This window comes from Mastigoproctus giganteus, chromosome 5 (assembly GCF_048544385.1).
Source record: "Mastigoproctus giganteus isolate SK-2022 chromosome 5, ASM4854438v1, whole genome shotgun sequence".
NCBI lineage: Eukaryota > Metazoa > Arthropoda > Arachnida > Uropygi > Thelyphonidae > Mastigoproctus > Mastigoproctus giganteus.
The window spans coordinates 201,764,056-201,787,564 of record NC_143579.1 but is presented as its reverse complement, the minus strand read 5'-3'; the positions used below and the strand labels follow the sequence as shown (position 1 = coordinate 201,787,564).

At 36.5% G+C, this 23,509-nt stretch overlaps 1 protein-coding gene across 1 annotated transcript in view; it reads left to right on the top strand.

Moving 5' to 3' along the window:
* The window catches only part of LOC150086009 (calcium-transporting ATPase sarcoplasmic/endoplasmic reticulum type-like), a 516,950-nt gene that overhangs the window by 164,401 nt on the left and 329,040 nt on the right, over positions 1-23,509 (top strand). Inside the window, 1 exon segment of the mRNA XM_090374328.1 lies at positions 15,881-15,963. Coding sequence (XP_090230454.1) covers positions 15,881-15,963 — 83 coding nt within the window.

Below are 23,509 nucleotides of genomic sequence, written 5' to 3'. Positions count from 1 at the left end.
ACATCAGAAGTTTTGAAACAGTAATGCAACCAATGAAAGGAAGAAAAGAAATCTTGTAGGTCATCCCATTTAGATTTCTTGTAATACTGAACAATACAAGGTTGGGAATAGCCATGAGATAAAAGGCTCTATTAGAGAAGAGACAATTACCAAGTTGTGATCAGAGGTGCCTGAAGGACCACCGACTTTGACAGTGTACTTAGAAGGGTTGTTTGTCTGAAAAAGATCAAGCATGTTGGCTGTATGGTTAGGATTGTCCGGGATTCTTGTAGGTAAATGAATAATCTGTGCAAGATCATTAGAAATTGCATAAGCCTCAGCATCTCAACTAGCTCGGTTGGTGTGACTAGAAAACGGAAGCCAGCTGTAGTTGTTAACATTAAAATCTCCAAGGAAATTTACCTCACTGTTAGGAAAGTTGGACCGGAGAAAGTCACGTTGCAAAGAGAGGAAGTGAAACAGGAAGCTGATTCAAAATAACAGTGCATACGGAAGTATCTATCGAAAGGCATACAGCAGAAACAATGTTTGAGGCAGAGAGGAGAGATCTTATAACAAGATGGGTTATTAATTAACCTAACTGCTCTCTATTAGTATTGGCACATGGTGGAAGAAAGCAAGCTTATATAGCATCTGCCAAAAAAAAAAAAAAACCCTTCCCATTTCATCTTTCCATTCCTTCCAATAGTTTATTTAGTTCTTCCTTGAATTTATTTAAGCTATTCACCTCCACAACAACAAATGGAAGTTTGTTGCAGCAATCAACCACCTGCTGGATAAAGACAAACTTCCACACATCTATTCTGGAATCATCCTTCATCGATTTGAATTTATGCCCCCTTGTGCATTATCTGAACAAGAAGAAGAATCCACTCAGCATTGAGCTTGCTCAATACATTCAAAGTTTTAAACACCTAAATCACATTGCCTCACAGGTACCTAGTCTTGAAGGCAGTGCATCTGCCAAAAAAAAAAAAAAAAAAAACCTTTCCCATTTCATCTTTCCATTCCTTCCAATAGTTTATTTAGTTCTTCCTTGAATTTATTTAAGCTATTCACCTCCACAACAGCAAACTTTGCAGGACTGAAGTCTTTCTTGTTAAGAGCACCCCTTTGTTCCTCTCACCATCTCATCCTTCTCTGTACCTGTTCCAGCAGCTCTGTGCCCTTCCTAAAACAAGGCTGCGAGACCTGTATGCAGTAATCAAGGTGTGGTTCTGTTAGCTGTCCTGGCAGCCTGTCTCTCTTTCTAAATACTGTTGCAGTAGCATACCATCACTGCCAACTTTTGTATCATCTGCAAATTTGTACATTAAGCTCAATGGGCCCAGTACCAAACCCTGGTGCACTCCACTGATAACATTAGTCTGTGAAAAGCAGTGTCCATTGATAACCACTGGCTTCTCCCACTCAACCATCCTTTTATCCATAGCAGTAACTTGCAAGTAATACCTGGCGTCTTTGGAAAGTTCAGCGAATGACCACTGCATATCCCCCCCCCCCCCCGGAGCAATATGGCTTAGTTGCTAATGGTCCTAAAAACCAAATAAACACTGTGGTATTAGCAAGTAATACCACAGTGCTCCAATTTGTACAGCAGTCTGTGCAACAGTATCAAAAGCTTTCCTGAAATACAAGTATATGATATCTAAGTTATTTTTTGCATCCAGTTCTTTTGTGACTGCATCATAGTATCTGCTCAGATTGGGCAGACATAACCCATGCTGTCCGGACTATAACTTCAGTCCTATCTAGATGTTCTTGATTACTTCTATAACCAGTGACTCCATTATTTTACCCTGAACAGAAGTTAAACTAACTGGTCTGTAATTACTTGTGTCACCCTTCAATCCCCCTTTGTGAATTGGGGATACATTTGCACATTTCCAGTCTGTGGGCACCTCCCCTGAATCCGGCGATGCTCTCATAATTATGGCCAAGGGTTTGCCTACGTCCTTTGCTGCTTCCGTTAATATAATTGGATAGATCCCATCCACTCCAGGTGCCTTTCTTACGTTTAACTTCAATTTGTCTTCCACTTACCTCTCAGTTATTACAAAATCATTTAGTTCTCTGTTAGAGGTTGATATACTTCTGGCATCCTCTTACCTAAAGAATTTCTCATGTGAATGTAAATGCTTTTAAATGGAGTGTAGAATCCTGAGAGAAGTTATTGAGCCAATACCTCACATGTGGAAACAATATTTTGTGTTAGGGTGGATTTGAGATTAGTACAGAGTGAGTAGTTTTTTAGATGAAAATAATCCTGAGAGTGAAAGAAAAAACCTAATTTTTTAGATGTAGAGGAAGCAATATTTGTAATGTGCTTATGCCAAGAGAGATTACAAGGTACTAATCACCAATAGAGATATGTGATCTTGTCTAGAACTGATCTGAGTGTCATTGAAGATAAGCATAGGAGCAGAAGAATCCTTTTTGAGAGATGTAAGACAGGATTGAGTTTTTTAGAAGGAATGAAATTAACTCAGTTTTTGTTTTGCATTGGAGAATTACCTGGAGATCAGCATTTAAGTAATTTAGTAGTGGGTATTGGAGAAGTTGAGCTGTTTGTGCATGGCAAGGTTTCTTAAACTGGAAGGTGCAATGCACTGTGCTATCATCAGCAAAACTGTGGATAGGAGTTCCTGTCAGGAAAAAGGGTCTTTAATATCCAGAAGTTGGGAGAAAGAACTAAACCTTGTAGAATATCACTTTCAGAGAAAAAACAGGATACCAAATTACAAAAAAACAGTCAGAAAATCCATAAGATGGAAGCTTATTTAGAAGACCTTTATGCCAGACACAATCAGAATCCTCTGAAATGTCAAGAGCAACTGCCTGATTTTCAACAGACTTTTCCATTGAATTTTTCCATAGATGCAGAAGAAGTAACATAAGCCAGTATATCATCAGTGCATCGACAGTGACTGAATCAGTGTTTAAGAACATTGTTCACATGGAAGTTTTCAAGATAGCTTAAGGGTTGGTGGTTAACAAATTTCTCCATTATTTTAGGAAGAATAGGGGCAAGTGCAAGGTGATGATAATTGGATGGTAGGGATTTGTCACCCTTTTTAGGAACTGGCTGGATATGAGCAAATTCCCAAGAAGGAAAAATAACAGTGGAATAGATCCCATCTATTCACTGTTATTTTTGAAACCGTTAGTTTGGAATAAGAGTGTGAAAAGGTGGCACAGAAACGAGTAAGCTCAGGAACACAGGTTTTGAGAACAAATGCAGAAATACTATTAGGATCTTCTTGACATCAAGATTGTTTAAAATTCTTCTGATACCCTTTTGACAGACCACAGGATGCATTGAGTGAGGTTATATTGGGAATGGTAGGAGGTTGTTTACCAAGATCATCAATACAAGAGTTAGAAGAAAAGTAGGAACCTAGCAAGTTCACTTTAGTGTTAGCTGAGGTGGCAGTAGAATCATCAAGTTTTAACAGAGGTGGGAGTATAGATAGACAAAAGTTGTGGTCGATAGCATTGGCAAGTGACCGGAATGCTATTGACTACATTTGGACAGGAAACAAGTTTTCTCTTGGGTGCGAGGTTAGCCTGTGCAGACATTGCTCCTTAAAGCTCTTCAAACAGAGAAGTTTTTCCTGATTTATTTTCTGCTTTATTAGTTTAAACTGTCATATTAACTTATTTTCTAGAGTAGCTTTATATTCCTAGTTACGATACTTAGTTTAAAGTTTAACTTAGACAGAGATTTCGTAGATATTACTTAGTATCGGTAACGGTATCAAATCCACGTGTCACAAATTGAACGAGAGGTCTTTTAACCAAATTTAGTCGATTTATTAACCAATTGTTATATCAAATTATCTTTTATAAGTAGGTTATAGACCTAGTCAGGATCCTTAGTTTATTCTAAATTGAGATAGCGAGATTTCGAAGCTAATCATTACTTACGAGTCCGTAGAAATACCGTTCGTGAATTCCCGCCATTTTTACATGATAGCATAAGCTTAGTGTAGTATACTGCATAATATAATATTGTCAATTAATCAGTAAATCTATTAATCTTGATAAACTTTATTGTCAATTAAATTGTATTTTTAACTCTATAAATATATATAACGACTTAATCGTAACAAATAATTAATACATAACTATAGTGGTACACGTGATACGGAAGTTGTATAAAGGGAACACTAGATACCGAAAAAAAAAAAATATATATATATAACATAACTGTTTTGGGATATAACTTAAGGATTTAATTTTTGTTTTAAATTTTATTGAATTAAATTGGAATCATGACTCTGACCAGAGCAGCAAAGCAAAAGGCTCAAGCTCATGGGAGTGCTGTGGTTCAGGGGAGAACTGAGGGGGGCAGTTGCCCTCCGAATCACAGTCTATTAAAATGCACTGTTTGCTTGATGTTTGCGGAGCAGTCGGGTACGGGACATGATACTGTCAAGGGGGATGTCTTTGTGTGTGCACGATGTAAGGAGTGCAAGGAAATCAGGCGACAACTCAGCGTTGTTCTGGGCCTTTATGAGACCTTGAAGGACAGGGTGGATGCCCTCGAAGGAAATAAATTGAGGGGCCCATCAAGCTCTCAGCTGCCCACATCAACGCCAGAGCTTGCACTTGGTCATCAGGCAACACAGGGGCAGCCCCCTAGGCAGAATGCGCTGGTCCCACAGGAACTAGTAGTTGTTGGTGACTCTATTGTCAGGGAAACGGGGAACATGCTTTGTAAAAAGGATAGGTGGAATAGGACCAGGGTATGTCTGCCAGGGGCAAAGGTTGATGACGTTGTAGAGCGGATATCATCTTTTAAGGGAACAAAAGGTGGCACTAATGATATTAAGAGTAGGAGACCGGTGGAATTACTTAGCAAGTACAGGTCACTGTTGAAAAAAAGCCGTGAATTAGGGTTGAACTTGAAAGTGTCTGCAATTCTGCCCAGACACGATAGGAGGGAGTATATGATGAGAGCCTTGTCGATCAATTCGGCCCTGGAGGGATTGTGCAAGGCTCAAGGGGTAGAATTTTTTTCAGCCTGGACTGTACTTGTTAACAGGAGAGATTGCTTCTACACGGATGGGATACACTTAAATAGAAAGGGTGCAAGAATTTTTGCTGATGCTGTCGAGGCAGTGTTAGGTGGGTCGGAAAACTGCTAGTTGGGGGGGATACAAGGACTAATAGATTAACAGTAGCCACTGGCAGAGGTGGAAGTGATTCTTGCACTGCTTCTATTCAAATGAGCAGAAGTCTGAAAAACAAGATGCAGGATATTTCAGAGACTGCTGGTAGTCATTGCGTTACAAGTAAACACATGGGTTGTGTTAGGGTAGCTAAAAATAGAAACAGGTGCATGTATACCTGCGTGTACACCAATGCTAGGAGTTTGGTAAATAAATTTGATGAATTTGAGGTATTGCTCAAAACATCAAAGGCAGATATTGTTGGGATATCAGAGACGTGGTGTCACACAGATATAAGTAATGCGGAACTGGAATTTGGGGAATACAATGTATATAGAAAGGATAGATAGGACAGGAGGGGAGGAGGGGTTATGCTATTAATTAAGAAACACATAAAGTCAAAGGAAGTGAAGCCAGTTGACATCGATGGACAGGGCAGTGTCGAGTCAGTTTGGTGTGACATAAGCATAGGGAAATCAAAATTGAGAGTAGGAGTGTGCTATAGGCCTAATGACTCTGATGAGTATAATAATATATTGTACAGGGAAATAGAGTGGGCCAGTAAATCAGAGAGTCTTATAATGGGGGATTTTAATTTCCCAGATATTGACTGGAATTTGTGGGTTGGTCACTCGCACACTAGCAAGGCTTTTGTGGATTTATTGGATGAATGTTTTCTACATCAGCATGTTCGTGAGGCAACAAGAGGGAGCAATACTCTTGATCTGATTATCAGTAGTGATTCTTCATGCATTAAGAACCTGCAGATAAATGAACCACTAGGTGGCAGTGATCACAGTGTGTTGAAGTGGGATTTACTCAAGGAGGTAACTACCATCAGAGGTAAAGGGAAGGGTTTTTGTTTTCGTAAAGGCGACTATGATGGTCTGAGACAGTATTTAAATTCTATACAGTGGGACCAACTGATGATGTTACCAACAGCAAACTCAAAATGGGAAGCATTCAAGGAACTAATCTTGGTGGCTACCAGGCTTTACATACCAACTAAGAAATATTGTTCAAGGTTTAGGCCTAAATGGTTGTCAGATGGACTAATGAGACATGTGGCAGAGAAGAAAAAGTGCATGGGATACATACAAATTAATGGGTGACATGGAAGCCTATGATAGATATAAGTTGGTCTGTAACCAAGTCACAAAGGAGATTAGGCAGGCAAAGGCAGACTACGAAAAATCCTTGGCAAAGGATGCAAAGAAAAACAGAAAGGAGTTCTTTACATACTTGAACTCGAGAAGGAAAGGAATGAATCAGATTGGTCCACTGGATATTGATGGTTCAACAGTTGAGGATCCTGCTCAGGTGGCTAACAATCTAAACGAGTATTTTGCATCTACATTCACGCATGAGGAGTTATTCAGGAAGGAGAATGATGTAGGTAAAGTAAACATTGGCAGTGTGCTGGATGATTTTGTAATAACTGAGAGGAAAGTGGAGGAGAGATTGTTGAGGATAAACATAAAAAAGGCACCTGGGGTGGATGGGATCTATCCAGTTATATTAAAGGAGGCAGCAAAGGAAGTATGCAAACCCCTAGCCATAATTATGAGAGCTTCTTTGGACTCAGGGGAGGTACCCATAGACTGGAGATGTGAAAATGTAACACCAATTCACAAAGGAGGATCAAAGGCTGACACAAGTAATTATAGACCAGTTAGTTTAACTTCTGTTCCAGGTAAATTAATGGAGGCACTGGTTAAAGAAGCACTGCAGGATCATCTAGACAAGAATTCAGTTATAGCTCAGACACAGCATGGTTTTGTTAAGGGCAGGTCTTGCCTGACCAATTTGATTGGATACTATGATGTAGTCACAAAAGAACTGGATGCAGGGAATAACTTTGATATTATATATTTGGATCTTAGAAAGGCTTTTGATACTGTTGCACATGGAAGACTGCTGCACAAATTGGAGCAGTGTGGCATTGGAGGCAAATTGCTGCTATGGATAAGGGGATGGTTGAGTGGCAGAAGACAGAAAGTGGTAATCAATGAACACTGCTCAACGTGGACTAATGTTATTAGTGGAGTTCCTCAAGGTTCAGTGTTGGGTCCATTGTTGTTTTCGGTGTTTATGAATGATATTGATGATGGGATATCAAGTTTAATGTCTAAGTTTGCAGATGATACAAAGGTTGGCAGGGTCGTTAAGGACACTACTGACGCTATGCTGCTGCAACAGGATCTGGAAAGGTTGAACAGATGGGCTCAGAGGTGGCAAATGAAGTTTAACATTGACAAATGTAAAGTACTACATATGGGTAACAGTAACCCCAGAGCAATGTATCAACTCTGCGGTACTACACTGACAGTGGTGGAGAATGAAAAGGACCTGGGGGTAATTGTGCAGGCAGATATGAAGTTCTCTGAGCAGTGCAGACGAGCTGCAAGAGTAGCTCATGGTGTCTTGTCAATGATATACAGGAATTTTTCTAGCAGGGATAAGGAGGTGATTATTCCCTTGTATAAGGCAATGGTTAGGCCACATCTTGAGTACTGTATACAGGTCTGGAGGGAGGCCTCATTTCAAGAAGGATGTAGAGCTGCTGGAACGGGTACAGAGAAGGGCAACAAGATTAGTAAATGGAACAAAGGGTTGCTCTTACGAAGAAAGGCTTAAGTTTTGCAAATTACAGAGTCTGGAGACTAGGCACCGGCGAGGTGATCTGATAGAGGTGTATAAGGCTTTGAATGGTTTGAGCATGCTCAATGCCAATGGGATTCTTCATCTTTCTCAGAATAATCACCTCAGAGGGCATAAATTCAAATTGAGGGACGGATGTCGGATAGATGTGCGGAAATTTGCCTTTGGCCAGCGGGTGGTTGGTTGGTGGAACCGACTTCCATCACTTGTTGTTGAAGTTGATAGCCTAAACAAATTTAAAGCTCAACTGGACAAGTATTTCGAACGAACGGAGGAGTGAAATGGGAGAGGGTTTTTTTTTTTTTGGCTGATGCTGAATAAGCTTGCTTTCTTGCATCATTATGCCTCTACTAATGCTAATGTTCAAAATATAGTTTGGACTGATTAATAACTGCTTTACAATTGTCAGGTCTAGTGTAGGCAGAAAACAAGCCTGTGGATTTGGATGCAATTGCAGTATGCAACATTCTTACCTTGACCAGCTTTAGCACATTATGGGAAAACCAAGGTTTAGATCAGCATTTCCCAAACCTTTTTAGTCATGGAACACTTCATCTCACAACATATTCACGGAACACTTACAAAACCTACACAAGTTTAGAACACTTACACAAGTTTAGAGGGAGCCAAAGAACGGTTTGCTAATATTTTATTACATATGTTGTTTTATTACACTGCATCAGGAGCATCTTTATTACCAATGCATGTAAAGCCGAAATTCAAATAACTGTGATTATACTTTTGTTTTGGTCTTTTATTAGTTTTTTTTTTTTTTTTTTTTAGCATTAGTTCAGGCATGTGATGCAAGAAAGCAAGCTTATACAGCATCAATAAAAAAAAATAAAAAAAAAACCTTCCCATTTCACCCATTCAGTCACTCCAAATGTTTGTCTAGTTCAGCCCCAAACCCATTCAAGCTATCAACCTCCACAGCAACAGATGGAAGTCCGTTCCAGCAATCAACCACCCGCTGGCCAAAGGCAAACTTCCGCACACATACTCCACAACCATCCCTCCCCAGTCCGAATCTACGCCCCCTTAGGTTCTTAATCTGAACAAGCAGAAGCATCACATCAGCACTGAGCCTGCTCAAACCATTCATGGTCTAATGCACTTCAATCAGATCACCTCGCAAGTGCCAAGTGTCCATATGCTGCAACTTGCAGAACTTATGCCTCTCTTGGTAAGAGCACTCCCTTTCTCCTCTCACCAACCCCGCTGCCCTGCTCTATAATCATTGCAGCAAATCCACATCCTTCCCAAAATGAGGCCTCCAGACCTGTATGCAGTACTCAAGTTGTGTCCTGACCGATGTTCTTATTTTTTCATTTTGTATTTTTGGGGAACAAATGGCTATGATTGTTCATCCTCACTTTGAAGTGTGACGATATTGTGTTTGTTTTCATCAACCACAGTTGCACTACTAGAAATACTTTGCTTCTCATTTTAAAGTTCCATATTTCAACCACAAATCCACGGTCACATATTTTAATAATAATATTTCGAAATACTAATAATTATCAAAAAAAATTATACAAGCAAGTGAGTTTAGTTATGATATTGGTTTGCTCCTCCTGTCCTTCAACCAGTGTACTCCAGGGTAAATCGCATACAAATGGCATATTAGATCACTACATTGCTACTTTTTCATAGATGTCATTACCTCTACGCATTCTTCTCTATGAAGAAGCCCACCAAAATAAAGTGTTCCGCAGTCAATTTGATTATCAGTTTATGCCAGCATATTAATAAATGGAGGGGGGGGAAAATGATACAAAAGTTGTGTACGCTACAATTTCCAAAATTTATTTATTTTATTTTTTTAATTATTAAGATTTTTCACAGAATGTTTGTTCACATCTCATGGAATAATAGTGTTCTGTGGAACACAGTTTGGTTAATCTGGTTTAGATAACGGATGAGATTATAAGGTTGGAGTGTGGAATAAAGGATTTCATCCCTACAAGAATAATTTCACTGACACAATCTGAGCAAGCATTTGCTCAGAAAATTTTCAAATTTGTTTGAAAATTTGCGAACCCATTCTTGAAACGATCATTTATTTTACAAATGAAATTCTGAATTCAATTATTGAGTATCCAAAGCTGGAACTATGGTGGGGTGAGTGGATCCGTAGCTCTTGGTAATTACGCTTAAAGTAGTTTCCGTAGAACGAAGAAAATTTCTATATAACAAACAGATTATGAGAGTTTACTTTATTCTCATTTTTTCCACCTCTGGCCTTTAGGCAATTAGAAAGAGTGAATTAAGGGTTAAAGAGATTACCATTCTACAATGCTAGTTGTGCCTTTAAAACCTATGCAACTACCTGTCTCACATACCGAGAAATTGTGTTAGTCAGTATGCTTTCCATAGCCATTCAGAAGATTACGGTGTATTCCCGACACTGATAATAGCCTCTGGTCAACCTGTGTTGTGGTTTCCCTTTACTCTGACAAGCAGTCATCTGTTTTTAGGAGAAGTGAGTGATCCACTCCTTCCAGTAAATTTCTCTTATCTAATTTACATGGTCACAGTAGCTGAATATCAGTGATTCCTACAGTTTAGACAGTATTGAAAGAACTAGTGACAGTAGTGATGTTGGAGGGGGGGGTGAGTGCAACTGAGATATTAAATAAACTTTCTGATGATGAAATGTTGGCAGATTTTGAAACTGTATCAAGGCCTTCACCGTGCAGGAAATGTTCTTAAATACAGAGTGTCTGGGCTAAAGGTATCCAAAAACAATAGCTTATTAAGGAAGAAGCACTCATTTTCTCAAACGATAGCACAGTCGATAGGAAATCTCTCCAAGATTTGTTTCGCAACATTTGAGTTACGGAGAATCCTCACTAAGTGATTGAAAATGAAAGGGACACACCAAAAGTCAGTCTGGTTGGGAGTGCATGAAAATGGCTTCAGCAGTCCATTTTTTCCCCATAGATATGACTGTAAAAAAAAAAAAAAAACACATGGGGCTTTATTAATGACTGTACTTCAGAGAAAAGTTCGGGATTTGGAAGATTTGAAACGGCGTATCATTGAAGCTTCATTCGAGTATCAAAACTATACTTGAGTATCGTTTTGACATCTGTCAAGCTACAAAAGCTGCCCATATTGAACTTTACTAACCTTCATAAAAACTTGGTGAATTACTCTCTATAATAACAAAAAAAATTATTTTAATACAGATGCTGAGTTATATGTGTGTATTTTTGGATACCTCTAGCCAGGACACCTGTGTAATGGTGTACAGGCAATAATAAAAAAAAAAAAAAATTCAAGGTTTGTACCATAATCAGCACATAGTCTTAATTTAGCTGGTGTATATGCAGTGAATAATGTTTGGAATGATAAGTTTTTTTTTTTTTTTTTTTTTTGTTCAAAGAATATTTACTTTTATTTTCTGGTTCCACTAGTTGCTTGAAATTTTAATGAATACTTTTTGGATTTCACTTAAATACAGACACAAGGTGATTGTCCAAAGGACAAGCTATATAGAATCTTTGTTTTCCTACAAATAAAAGTTCATAAATTCTTAATTGAAGATACGTCTGCAATTGCAGAAACTATTAGCATTGCTCAGTCCTGCTTGTACAAATATACTATGCATTTTTATGCAGATCGGCTATATGGAATAAAATTTCTTCAAAATACTGACTGTGTAAATAAAGCATTGCAAGCTAAAAAGCTTTGCAAACATAACAATTAATAAGTGGACTGATTTAAAAAAAAAAAAAAAAAAAAAAATCTCCAAGAAATATCGGAAAGTGAATTTCAAGATATTTTTGAATATATTTTTGTCACAGCTGAAAAAAATGAGCATACAGCTACATTTCCAGAAGAAAGAAAAAAAGAATGACACTACAAATCTTTCAATGATTTCAATTTATCTGCCAAACAACAAATTTGTATTGAAATTAAACAAGTTTTGGATGTTCTTATCGATGACTTAAGCACTAGATTTGAAAAACTGAATACTATTTCTTCATATTGATTTTCTATTTCGAAACTTCACTCACATTAATTAATATATCTGACTTTCAGAAGGCTGCTTCCGACCTTGCATTAAAATACAAAGATTTAAATGCATCGGATATTTCAACAGAAATTGAAGTTTCAAAAATCATGTTTTATCAGTTCTGCAACCTCTTTTAAATGTGTCTTGAATCATTCATGAGTATTGTCTAATAGAATCTTAGCCAAACATAGAAATAGCATTAAGATTTTTCCTTACCCAGCCTGTAACAGTAGCTTCTTGTGAAAGGTCCTTTGATAAACTTAAATTGATTAAAAATCACCTTAGATCAACAACTGGACAAGAATGACTAGCCAACATAACAATTATATCCGTTAAACTTTACACAGAATATAAATTATGATAATATTATTGATGATTTTGCTATGGCAAAAGCAAGAAAAATGCAATTAAAATGCATCTTTATTGCACATTTTTAGTTTGTTATAATGTAAAAAAGCACTATATTATATTTCTCAATATTTTATTTATGATTTTATTAGATATGTAGTTTCTGTAGATAAATACGAATATTTGTAAGTTACTTTTTCTTTGATATTTTTGTTTTGTTATATTCCTTGTATTATTTAACTTATTTTATTAATAAATATGTGCAAATCATAGATGTTGCAATAGTAATTTTTATAAATTCATAAAGATTGATGACCTACATATTATGGGGACATAATTATATTACTTTTGCCCCAGGCATATGATTGCTTAGTAAGTTAGTATCTTGTCTAGTTTTGTGTAACCTATCTGAACAGTTGTCGTAAGCCATGTGTTAGAGACAAGTGTGCAAATGAGATAAGCCGATTTATTTATGAGGATAGTTGCGACAGAGAAAGTAATCTGTTGAGTTTCAGTGCCAGAGAGAAGTGTATTGCTCATTATCGAGTAGTTATGAAAATCTAAAATTTTTAAAGCACTTTTTAAAGTTTATTAGCCATGAAAAGGCAAGTCCAATTTATTAATTTTTTTTTTGGAAAAGACAAAATAAAGAAATCTGCCTCTACAGATTCTGCTTGTGTAATGGAAAAAATTGATGTTTGTAGTGAAGTTATTTTGTCAAATAATTCTATGAACATTCATAATGAGGATATTATAAATGATCAATGTGCTAGTTAAGAAGCAGAACAGCAACTACCTGATTGTTGAAATGAGAAACAAGTAATTTTTTAAAAAAAAAAATTTAGTACAAATGGCTATACAGGCACTCCCTGACCTAAGTAATAATCTACTTCAATAAATTCGACTTTACATAAGTTTTTGCTGGCTGGTGCAAACTTAAAAAAATCATGGAAATGCATTTTGCATCCCCTAGGAATAAATGGAAGTATTGTAAAAACATTGCAATGTGAACCCAATAACACTTTTTTTTTTTTTTTTTTTTTTTTTTTTTTTGGTAATTCGTTCCAAGACCTCGGAAGTTGAAATTTTTGCTATATAACTAAGCTATTTATCTCTCTAAAAGTTCATTTTATAATGGAGCACTACCTTTCATCGTTATCATACGTTCCGTTTTAAGAATCAATTTTGAACAGCTTTGTCGATATTTTTCTAAAGAACATTCTGGAGGTCATTACCATACGGGGATGGGGGGTTTTTTTTTTTTTAATATATATAAACCTGAAATTTCAATATCACTAATTTCATGCTTTACAGTTTCACTTGCAGTTTCTCCTCACCATGAAGGGTCTTTCTTCTGCAGCAAATATTGATGCAAAATAAGTGTTCAGTTCATCTCCAACTGGATTATCTAATACTCTCCTGTTCCCATTACACAGGGGTCTGATCTGATTTGATTTTCTTTTTTTGTATTCACATACATGAAAAAACTCCTCATTTCCTCTTTTTGTCATAGCAACCAATTTCTCATTATTTGCTTTTACCAGCTTAACCTCTTCTATGGTATTATTGCAGATCGGTTTGTAGCTATTATAATTTTCCTGAAATTATACCTGTTCCTTTCCCTTTTAACAACTGCTATCTTTCTCACCTCATCAATCAACTTCGAACTTCATGCTTGTTCTTGTAATCTCAGCCCTGTGATAACTGTTTCAAGTATGACAATCAAGCTGAATATTCTTGCCCTGTAGTACTTTCCCTGACATGCTGATACAAATAACAATTATCTAATTGATTTAAAAATTTTACTCCCCATGATGTCTCCCCCAACTTAGTTCAGTGAATTAGGGGAAAATTCAAATCATCCGTGAGATATTCACACCGGATCACTCATTTCATTTGCATGTAGAGGCTCTCTTCATAATCTTTACAGTCTTCTAGCTTTTGGATAACCTCCTATTCTCATTATACCTTTGCATTACACACAGAATGCAGGTGGCCCACCTTCCAGGAACCAGTACCTTCACACAGCTTAAATGAATCATGTAAGTCAGTGGAAGTGCACAGAATTAACAGCACATCAAGACCAGTCATTGATGGTTATGTTAATTTGCCTGTTTACCAGAATGAATTTTAGTTTAAGCTTTCTGGTTGTCAGCAGCTGTAGTAGCTATTGTTGTTTTGCTGATTGGTGCAGTGAATAGGCAGTATGGCAGATGAACAGAAACAAAATGTTTGTGGTTGTGCAAGTTTTTCTCTGGTGGTATTTTGCTGTAGTGCGTTTGAAATTATTATATTAAAAAAAAAAAAAAAATCTCCAAGATCAATGCCTCATCTGAAGAATTTGGACTTCAAGACATGTTTGTGTACATTCTGTACGGTTCACATTCTTGAAGAATGGCTTATTTTCTGGCTTTGATTTGCTTTCTACTAAAACCTACCCATCTTTCTGTTCCATGTAACAACAGTATTGAGAGCTTGCACTATTAAGCTCCTCCAAGTTTATGGATGATAACACCACATCCCATTGCACTGCAGCTGTGATATGCTTTTGGAAAGTGAGGACATTGTTCGTATGGATTGGCCTGCATGTTCCGCTGATCTAAATCCCATCGAACACATATGGGATGCTCTGGGGAGACGCCTAGTGGTATGTCCACACCCGGCTGAAGATGGCGCTGACAGAGGAACGGATGTTATTGTAAGAACTTATCAACAACATTGTTCTAAGTATGGACAGGTGGTGCAAAGCCTGCATCGACATTAGGGGTGGCTATATCTCCTACTGAGGACCACCTCTTCCCTTTGTGCCATCTTTGGCAGTGATGCATCTGTATCATGGTAGCCAGTGCTATGTTGCCATTTTTGAATTAAGTCCCTCTGTACTGTTTTGTTTCCGTTATTGTGTCATTGTTGTTTCCTTCATTTCTATACCCCCTCGAGGTTCCTTCGATATGCTTTTCCCATAACCAGGCCACTATGGGAAGCTACAAGTGAAAACCTGACTGGTCCTTAAATTTTGCAAACCAGTTTATCATCAGATAAATGGGTCAGAGTAATGCAACTTGCCCTTGCACTACCTTTGTGGCTTTCAGAGTGAGTTGCACTTTTAGCTATAAGTAACTTGAATTGTAGTAAGAATGCAACAGCTAATATATTGCAAGTATTTTGGAAAGGAACCATTCAACAAGTTTTTTGCATTATTTTCATATGAAAAGGTATTTTTTTTTTTTTTTTTTTTTTGCTTTTTTTCTGGTAATGCTCTTGAGAGAATTGCAGGGTAAGTTTAGTACAATTCATTACCTGTTTTTAACACTTTTGAAGCTCTTATAAACTTGACTATCACCCTAAAAATTGCATGATACAGTTTTGATTGGTATTTATTTATATTTTCAAAATAAAATGTGATCTGCAATCATTATTTTCCAGTTATATCTGATTGATTATTTACAAACAAGGTTTAATGTGTAGTAATCATACATTTTATATTTTCATGTTTATTTTGCTTTTTTGTAAATATTTTAAAATTTAATCCTTTGTTTTATATTAAATATTCGAATTTCACGTTATGTAACATTGTATTAAGTGATTCGTGAAATAATTTGATAGTGTTTCATATAGCTGTATGTCATGTCATTGGATATGACATTACCTGCTAACGAATATTTAATTTAAACAGGTAAACCATTATGGCAGTTAATACTAGAACAATTTGATGACCTCCTAGTGAAGATATTGCTCCTTGCAGCTATTATATCATTTGTAAGTATTGTGGTATTTTGTGCGTTAATGCTATTTTTATTATTTTCTTTTTATTTTTTTATTTTTATCTTATGAAATATTCATGTTACTTGCATGTCTTCCTCTCAAAAATCTGACTTCTGGAAAGCGAAAATGATAGTACTTAAAAATGATATATAAACATGATTGGATCTGACTTGGAATGTTTTCTATACCTGATCTCCATTCACAAAGCTTAAAAATTTTGATACTAAGAAGAAATGGAAGGAAGGATATAAATTCAAGATGATTATAAAATTTCCAGATTTTAAAATAGGTGTGATTGGACCTAAGGGAAGAGGGGAAAATAATATACCAAACAACGAGAAATGGGAATTTTTAATTTGCAAACAAAATGAATAGATGCCTGAGGCACCGAAAACCAAGTGTAATTGTGCAGATTAGAATACCTTGGTGCCTCCGTAGCCAGGTGGGCAGGAGCAGCAGTGCGTAGCACAAGCTTCTTGATTAGACCGGGGTTCGAGCCTGTGACCACCAAATACAGAGGATGCAGAAAGGTCAGGGAATGACCACCGCATATCCGCGGAGCAAAATGTCCTTAGTTGCTGATGCTCCTAAAAACCAAACAAACAAACATTAAATACCTTCTTTAACATTGACATGTTAATGAAGGTATTCTATTAATTAGGGGAGTGTTACAGTTCCATTTATATGCTGCTTATGGATTTCCCAAGAAATGAACTCTGATTCCAGCAGTAGTGGCAGATGACTGCACAAAAGAGCTGATCAGCTGTCAGCAAGCAATTAGCACAGGATGGTGAGTGTACGACAATTGTCTCACTGCACAGGGATAATTAGTGACATGGCATAATTCTTTGGATTTGCCATTCATCAGTATTCCATAGCTGCAAACTCTCAGGATTTATGATGTTTTACTCTCTTTGATCCTTCTCAGTCTCTGTTGTAGTATAGTTGTTGATAGAGCTCAAAATTTTTTGAAAAAAAAAATTCAGTTTTTCTTCATCTTTTTATTTTCACAAAAAAATAAATAAAACTACATTGAAATTGGATATTTTTAAATTTTGCAAATTTCTATTTACTTTCATTAATGAATTGGCCATCATGCTGTAGTAGTCTAAATTGCAAAAATGGAAATATTTTGCAATATGCATTGTTCAATGTAATTCATCATATTTCATCTTAATTTGTGATGAGAAGCTAGTTAAATCATCTTTCAGTAAGATGCCAAAGAAAATGATGTAAAATTTTAAAGACATATATGCAAGATTTTTCACGTGTTGTAAAATTTGAAAAAGTTAGTGTCTGCTTTGTATACTGTATGTATAGATGTGACATTTCACTCTCAGTTGGCAAGAAATGCAACGTAATGAGACCTTTTCAAACAAAGGTTTGCAAAAAGGTTAGCCACTCCCCAGCTTAAGTAATACTCAACTTACAAAAATTCGACTTTATGTAAGTTTTTGCTGGCCAGTGGAAACTTATTTTGCATCCTGTAGGAATAAATGGAGGTGTGGTCAGTCCTCGTATAACACGTGTTTACATTAAACGAATTCGATCATACATGATTTATAAATAGGGGAACGATATCTTATATAACACGAACCGAATTCGCTTATGCACGATTCGCCTTTGTGTTTACAAGAAATGGCAATCGAATGTGGAATCGCCCCAACTGAACGCAACACGATAGGAATGAAGAGAAGATTCTGAAAATGTATTTGTTTTTTTATATCAGTGAAGGGGAAACACATTTCACCATAATAACGTAAAAATCTACACAATTACAGCTATCAGTATTATCGCAAATGCAATTAGATCGAGTTTACTACCAGTTTATAACAGATTCCACTAGCAGGAACGCAACTGGAAATTATTTTTGTTTTATGGTAGTAACCCCTAGAAATGTGCTTTAGTAAAATGTGAGGTGTTAATAGTGTATCTCTGCCTTTACGGTGTTGTTTATTCAATTACTACACGTGCAGCTTTGTTTATGTGTATGAAGCGTGCCTCCTTGTTTTGTAATTGTGCTTTATTCCCTAAAAATGAGTAAAATACTTAAATGGTGTGAAAAGGAAGCGTCCGGTGAAGACACTTCAGATTCAGAGAGAAAAAGAAAAGCAATATCAATAAACAGAGGCGGACTGGGTCAAAAATTCTTACCCGGCAAAATTTATAGTGAAATCATACCGGCCTCTGACCCACCAGGGTTTCCCAGGTAAGGCTTATGGCCAGTCTGCCTCTGTTGATAGAGAAAAAATATGAAGTTGTGAAACACTTTGAGTGAAATGAAAGACCATGTGATATTGCACGTGCTACAGACCTAAATGAGGCAACGCCGAGAATTTGAAAGAATGCAGAGAAAATAAAAACAACTTTCATAGCAGGAACAACTCAAAGTGTAATTAAAATCCATTAGATTAAGACAAAGAATTGGAAGAGATGGAATAACTGTCATCTGTTTGGATAGAAAAGCGAACAAAAAACAGGTTTGCTTACGATAGAAGCAAAAGCATTAGCAATATTTTATTACAATAGTTCGATTAATTACGATAGATATATTACGATTATTTATTGTGTTTGGTAATGTTTTGGTTACAAATGTGTGTTCAACCTTGGGTGGTCGGCACCTAACCCTGTTTTTCCCATAGGGCCTTGTGTTTATATTGCACGATTTTGCATTGCATGAGGGTTTCTAGGAACACAGCTATTGTGCTATACGAGGACTGACTGTATTGTGAAAATATTGTAATGTGAACTCAATAACACTTTTTTTTTTTTTTGGTAATTTGCTTCAAGACCTTGGAAGTTGAAACTTTTGCTATATAACTACGCTCTAAAAGGTCATTTTTATAATGGAAATAGCACTGCATTTTCCACTTTATCTTATGTTCTGTTATAAAAATCGATTTTGAAATGCCTTTGTGATATTTTTCTAAAGCACATTTCTGGAGGTCACTACCATAAAACAATAAAAACAATTTGCGCTTTCCGGTTTATTGGGCTTTTCTATTAGCACAATCAATCTTATTGCAATCAAACTTACTCTTATTGCATTTGCGATAATACCGATAACTGGAATTCTGTGGGTTTTTACGTTATGGTATTACAGTGAAATGTGTTCTTCACTGAAATCTTCAAACAGAAAAAAAAAAAAATAAAATAAAATTTCAGAATCTTCTTCATTTCTATTTGCTTATTACAGTGGTGAAGGGAAAGTGACCAACTGAAAGTGCAAAGTGCTGGCAGTGCTAGGAAACGAAACAAAATTGATTTAGAAATGAAGATGATTAATTAAAAATTATGAAGTAGGATAAAGTTTGTAATCTATTGCATGGAATTAAGTCTCGCTGCCTCAATAGTAAATACTATTGCAGTGCACGTATAAAAGAACGTGTTAAAGGATCAATGCATTTAAGATCAACAGCGATCACAAAATAGCGTTCAGGTGCTATATCGAAGATGGAAAAGCTATTAATAATATGGATGGAAAATCAAATTCAGAAGCAAGTGCCCCTGAGTCCAATGACCCTTCAAGCAAAAGCAAGAAGTATTTATGAAGGTATTAATGAACCCAAGATATTATGTGAACCCAAAGCCAACTTTGTGGCAAGGAATGGGTGGTTTAATAGGTACATCACGCTGGTTTCCAAAATATTAAAGTGTGCAGTGAAGTCACTAGTGCCGATTCTGCAGCTGCAGAGAAATTTTGTGATGTGTTGGAAAAAACCCTTCTAAATCTCCACAGCCCTCAACTTCCACAGCAGTGTGCTTATCAGCTGGAGAGTTAATTCTGGCAGTGATACTCGAAAGGTAAAACTTGCTGACGTTATGCCTGTACCCCTGCCCCCTTTTTGTAATTTTTCCTGCGCATGAGATTAAAAAAAAAATTGAATAAATAATTCTATTTACATGTTTGTCGAACATTTATTTTTTGCTTCAATCAAATTTGCGAGTGCTGCATGATAAGGAAATTCTGACTTATGTATAGTTCCGCAGAACGCAACCCTTATGTAAGTCACGGAGTAGCTATTATAAGTTAATGACAGCATGCAGTGCATAGAAGGAAATAGTTGAAAAAATGTGCATTTCATGGTGAAAATTATGTCATGTGCAGAATGTTTATTTGCATCTTCCTCTGGTTGTACTGATTATGCAGGTATGTTGTTCAGAAATGTTTCCTGACAGTGAAATGGCAAAACAGAAGTGATTGTGGAAGAATAAAAACAACATGCATTGTTAGTGAAGTTACACAGATAGGAAAGAAGGGGTGGTGATGGCTCTGAAAAATGGACCATTTTCATTTGCTACAGATGGCAGTAATTTAAGTGATTCTAAGCTATATTTGTTGACATAATAAAAAATAAATTTCATATTGAAAGCAGCTTGCTTTCGGTACAAGCATTTGACGGTGGCTCTATGGAGTGCATCATTGGATATCTTCTTAACAACCTGAAAGCATGTGGGATTCCTTCCCAAAACTCTCTGAAACTCAGTTTTGATAATGTGCTGTCAAAGGAAGAAGAGGAAATTGAGCACTTGGCAGTGATAATCTGTCCTTGTCATTGTAATAATTTGTGTGCTGAAGGAGAATCTGCATGTCTTCCTTCTGAAAATTTGTTTAATATTTTGTGGAAATATTTTACTAGCTGGAAAGAAGTGCATTAGATTTAAACAGTTTCAATTGATGCTGTGGCTGTCTTTGGTTAAATATGTAACTAGACTGGTAGAACAGTAGGAACCTTACAGCAAACAATTGACAAGTCCGTTTAAAGAAGTCAGAAGTGGGAAAAACAATACTAGCACTTTTCAGAGTGAAGAAATTGAAATATACAACAGGTGATTACTAGTGGGTGGTACTGACTCATGTTCAAATCCAGTTCATGATCTAAAAACTTTGAAAGACAAATCAGTGAATTCAGGAAAAAAAAAAACTGAATTGCAAATTCTGGTGAAAGCAGTTCTAAACATGCTAACCATGCTGATAATTCTAGGCTTGTTATTCTCTCTCTCTCATGCCAAAGTCTATTCATATTTCTCTCTGCTAGCTTGAATGAAGTGATTTGCTTGTTTCTTTTGCAAACATTTGAAAATGCAAAACTCAGCTCTTCAATCCAACATACCTCACATCCATGTGCTGAAGTTATTACTTCTAGATCTGTTGAAGAATGTTATGTGGAAATTTGTTTTACCAACAGTTTTCAGATCTTCCATTTTGGAAATTGATTACCATGCAGACTAAACCATGACTTAGTCCTAGGTATTTATACTGACAAGGTTATGGAGAGCCTAAAACAAAAGAAGATTCTGTTCTTTTGTTCTGTGAGGAAGTATTTTATGTGACTGTATAGTGCACAAGTTCCTATTGAAAAATGACATTCTTACAAAGGCTGAGGTAGCACAGATTTCATCAGTTGGCAGTGCATAATTTTTTTGTGAACAAATTTTCTAGTACTTCTTGCTATCGCTAAAGGATAAATAGTGAGAACCTACTAGATGCTGTTATGACAAAATAAATTTGATGTACAGCAGTCTTTGGTTGGGGACATGACAAGTGCACAAGGAAGCTTGAAATAGAACAAATTATCCCACATCATTCTTGGCATTATAATTCCTCATGGCAGTGCTGAGTGCAAGAGAATATTTAACCAGGTGGGGTGTGGGGGGAATTCAGTTCTTTGTGGTGAAGCTTTGACAGCTTCACTTTTGATAATAATGTTCAGACTTTTGAAAAGTCTGAACATTTATTAGTGCAATTGTTTTAAACAAAGCTAATCACCATTTCTTAAGACTGCAAACTCTGCAACAATATTTTTCTTGCTACAAAATGGTTGGTCTGAGAATATCCAAACAGAAAAATGTTTAAAAGCATATTGTACTGGTAAACAGTCACATGGCTGTATTTTAAAATAAAATATGTATTTTTCTAGTGAAATTTTATTTCTATTGTGGTGTGTACTTTAAAAAAAATCTCTTCCTGTTTTTTTGCCTGTTTTGGCCCAAACTCATCCTATAGCCTGATCTACAGCTTTTTGAAAGCTGAAATTTGAAAGGTAGTAGTAGTAGTAGCATGTGATGCAAGAAAGCAAGTGGAAATGCTGCATAAGCTTTGGCTAATGCTGCAAGCTTATGCAGCATTAGCCAAAAAAAAAAAAAAAAAAAAAAAAAATTCACACAACCATTCCCTCTAGATGTATGGTAAGGTATGATATTATTACAAGATCCACTGGCTGTATTACAAGATCCACTGGCTGTAGTTACTATTTTAAGAAATCCAGTAACATTACTGGATTTCTGTAAATAGTGACTTTGCTGATTTGCATTCTCTGAAAAGATGAGTACATATTATTGTTGTCATAGTATTGCACTTGTCACATTGTTTCAAGACACTGCCACATCTGGGCATTTGAAAACTTTTGGTCCTGTGTGCAAACTTAATGCTTGACTTCAAGGTGATCTAATGTCTTTATCAGTATACCAGGGATATCAAAACGTTTGTACCCTGACCTAGATAAAACATCAGTAGAAAGCGGCCGTTTTTAATATAATTTGTCTACATATTCAATAAATAACATGTGAAATTTCATTCCCATAGGTGATCGTACACCGCAGGTGGAACCGTGAATCTGAGGAAGGACACTATGGTAATGAAATTTCACATGTTATTTGTTGAGTTCTTGCATTTGCAGGGCAAGAAAGCTCAGGAAATTGAAGAAACGAAAGCTGTGTATGGGCAGAATTGTCCATTCTATGACTATAAAAAATGGAAATGGGGGTTCCAGTGCTGTCATACAAGTGTCTTTGACGATCCAAGAGAAGGAAGGCCATCAAAAACCATAGACAGTGAGATGGTTACTAGGTGGTAGATGACTCTCATCAACCGGTGCAAACCACCACTTTGCTTATTGGAGGCTTGAAGTGGAGGAACCCATGTTTAATCTTCAGAGCAAAGTTCTGGTCAACTCTTCCATCATGCAGTATGATTGATGTCCTTTTAGGTTATGATGAACACCTTGGTGAGTTCCAAATTTCTTACATTTCAAGGGTACGCCTGTGAAATTATTCTTGTAGGAATGGAATCCTTTATTCCACACTCCACCTTAAAATCTCATCCTTTATCTAAACCTTGGTTTTCCAATGAATGTGCTAAGGCTGTTCAAGAAAAGAATGTTGCATATCGTAATTGGCTTTTTTCCAATTCTTCAGTTTCATTTTCTGCCTATACCAGAGCTCGCAACAATTGTAAAGCAGTTACTAATCAGTTCAAACTAGATTTTGAACAGGCTAAGAGTAGAAAACTTGCTTCTTGTCCTAATGGTACCCGAGCAGTCTGGTCTCTTGCCAAAATGTTGGCCACAACTTTTGCCCATCTCTGCTCCCACCTCTTTTAAAAACTGGTGGTTCTATTGTCACTTCAGCCAAGGATAAAGCTGACCTGCTAGCATCCCACTTTTCTTCCAACTCATGTATTAATGATCTTGGTAAAACACCTTCCCCATTCCCAACATTCTCCATTCAATGCCTCTTGTGGTCTTCTGTCATAAGGATG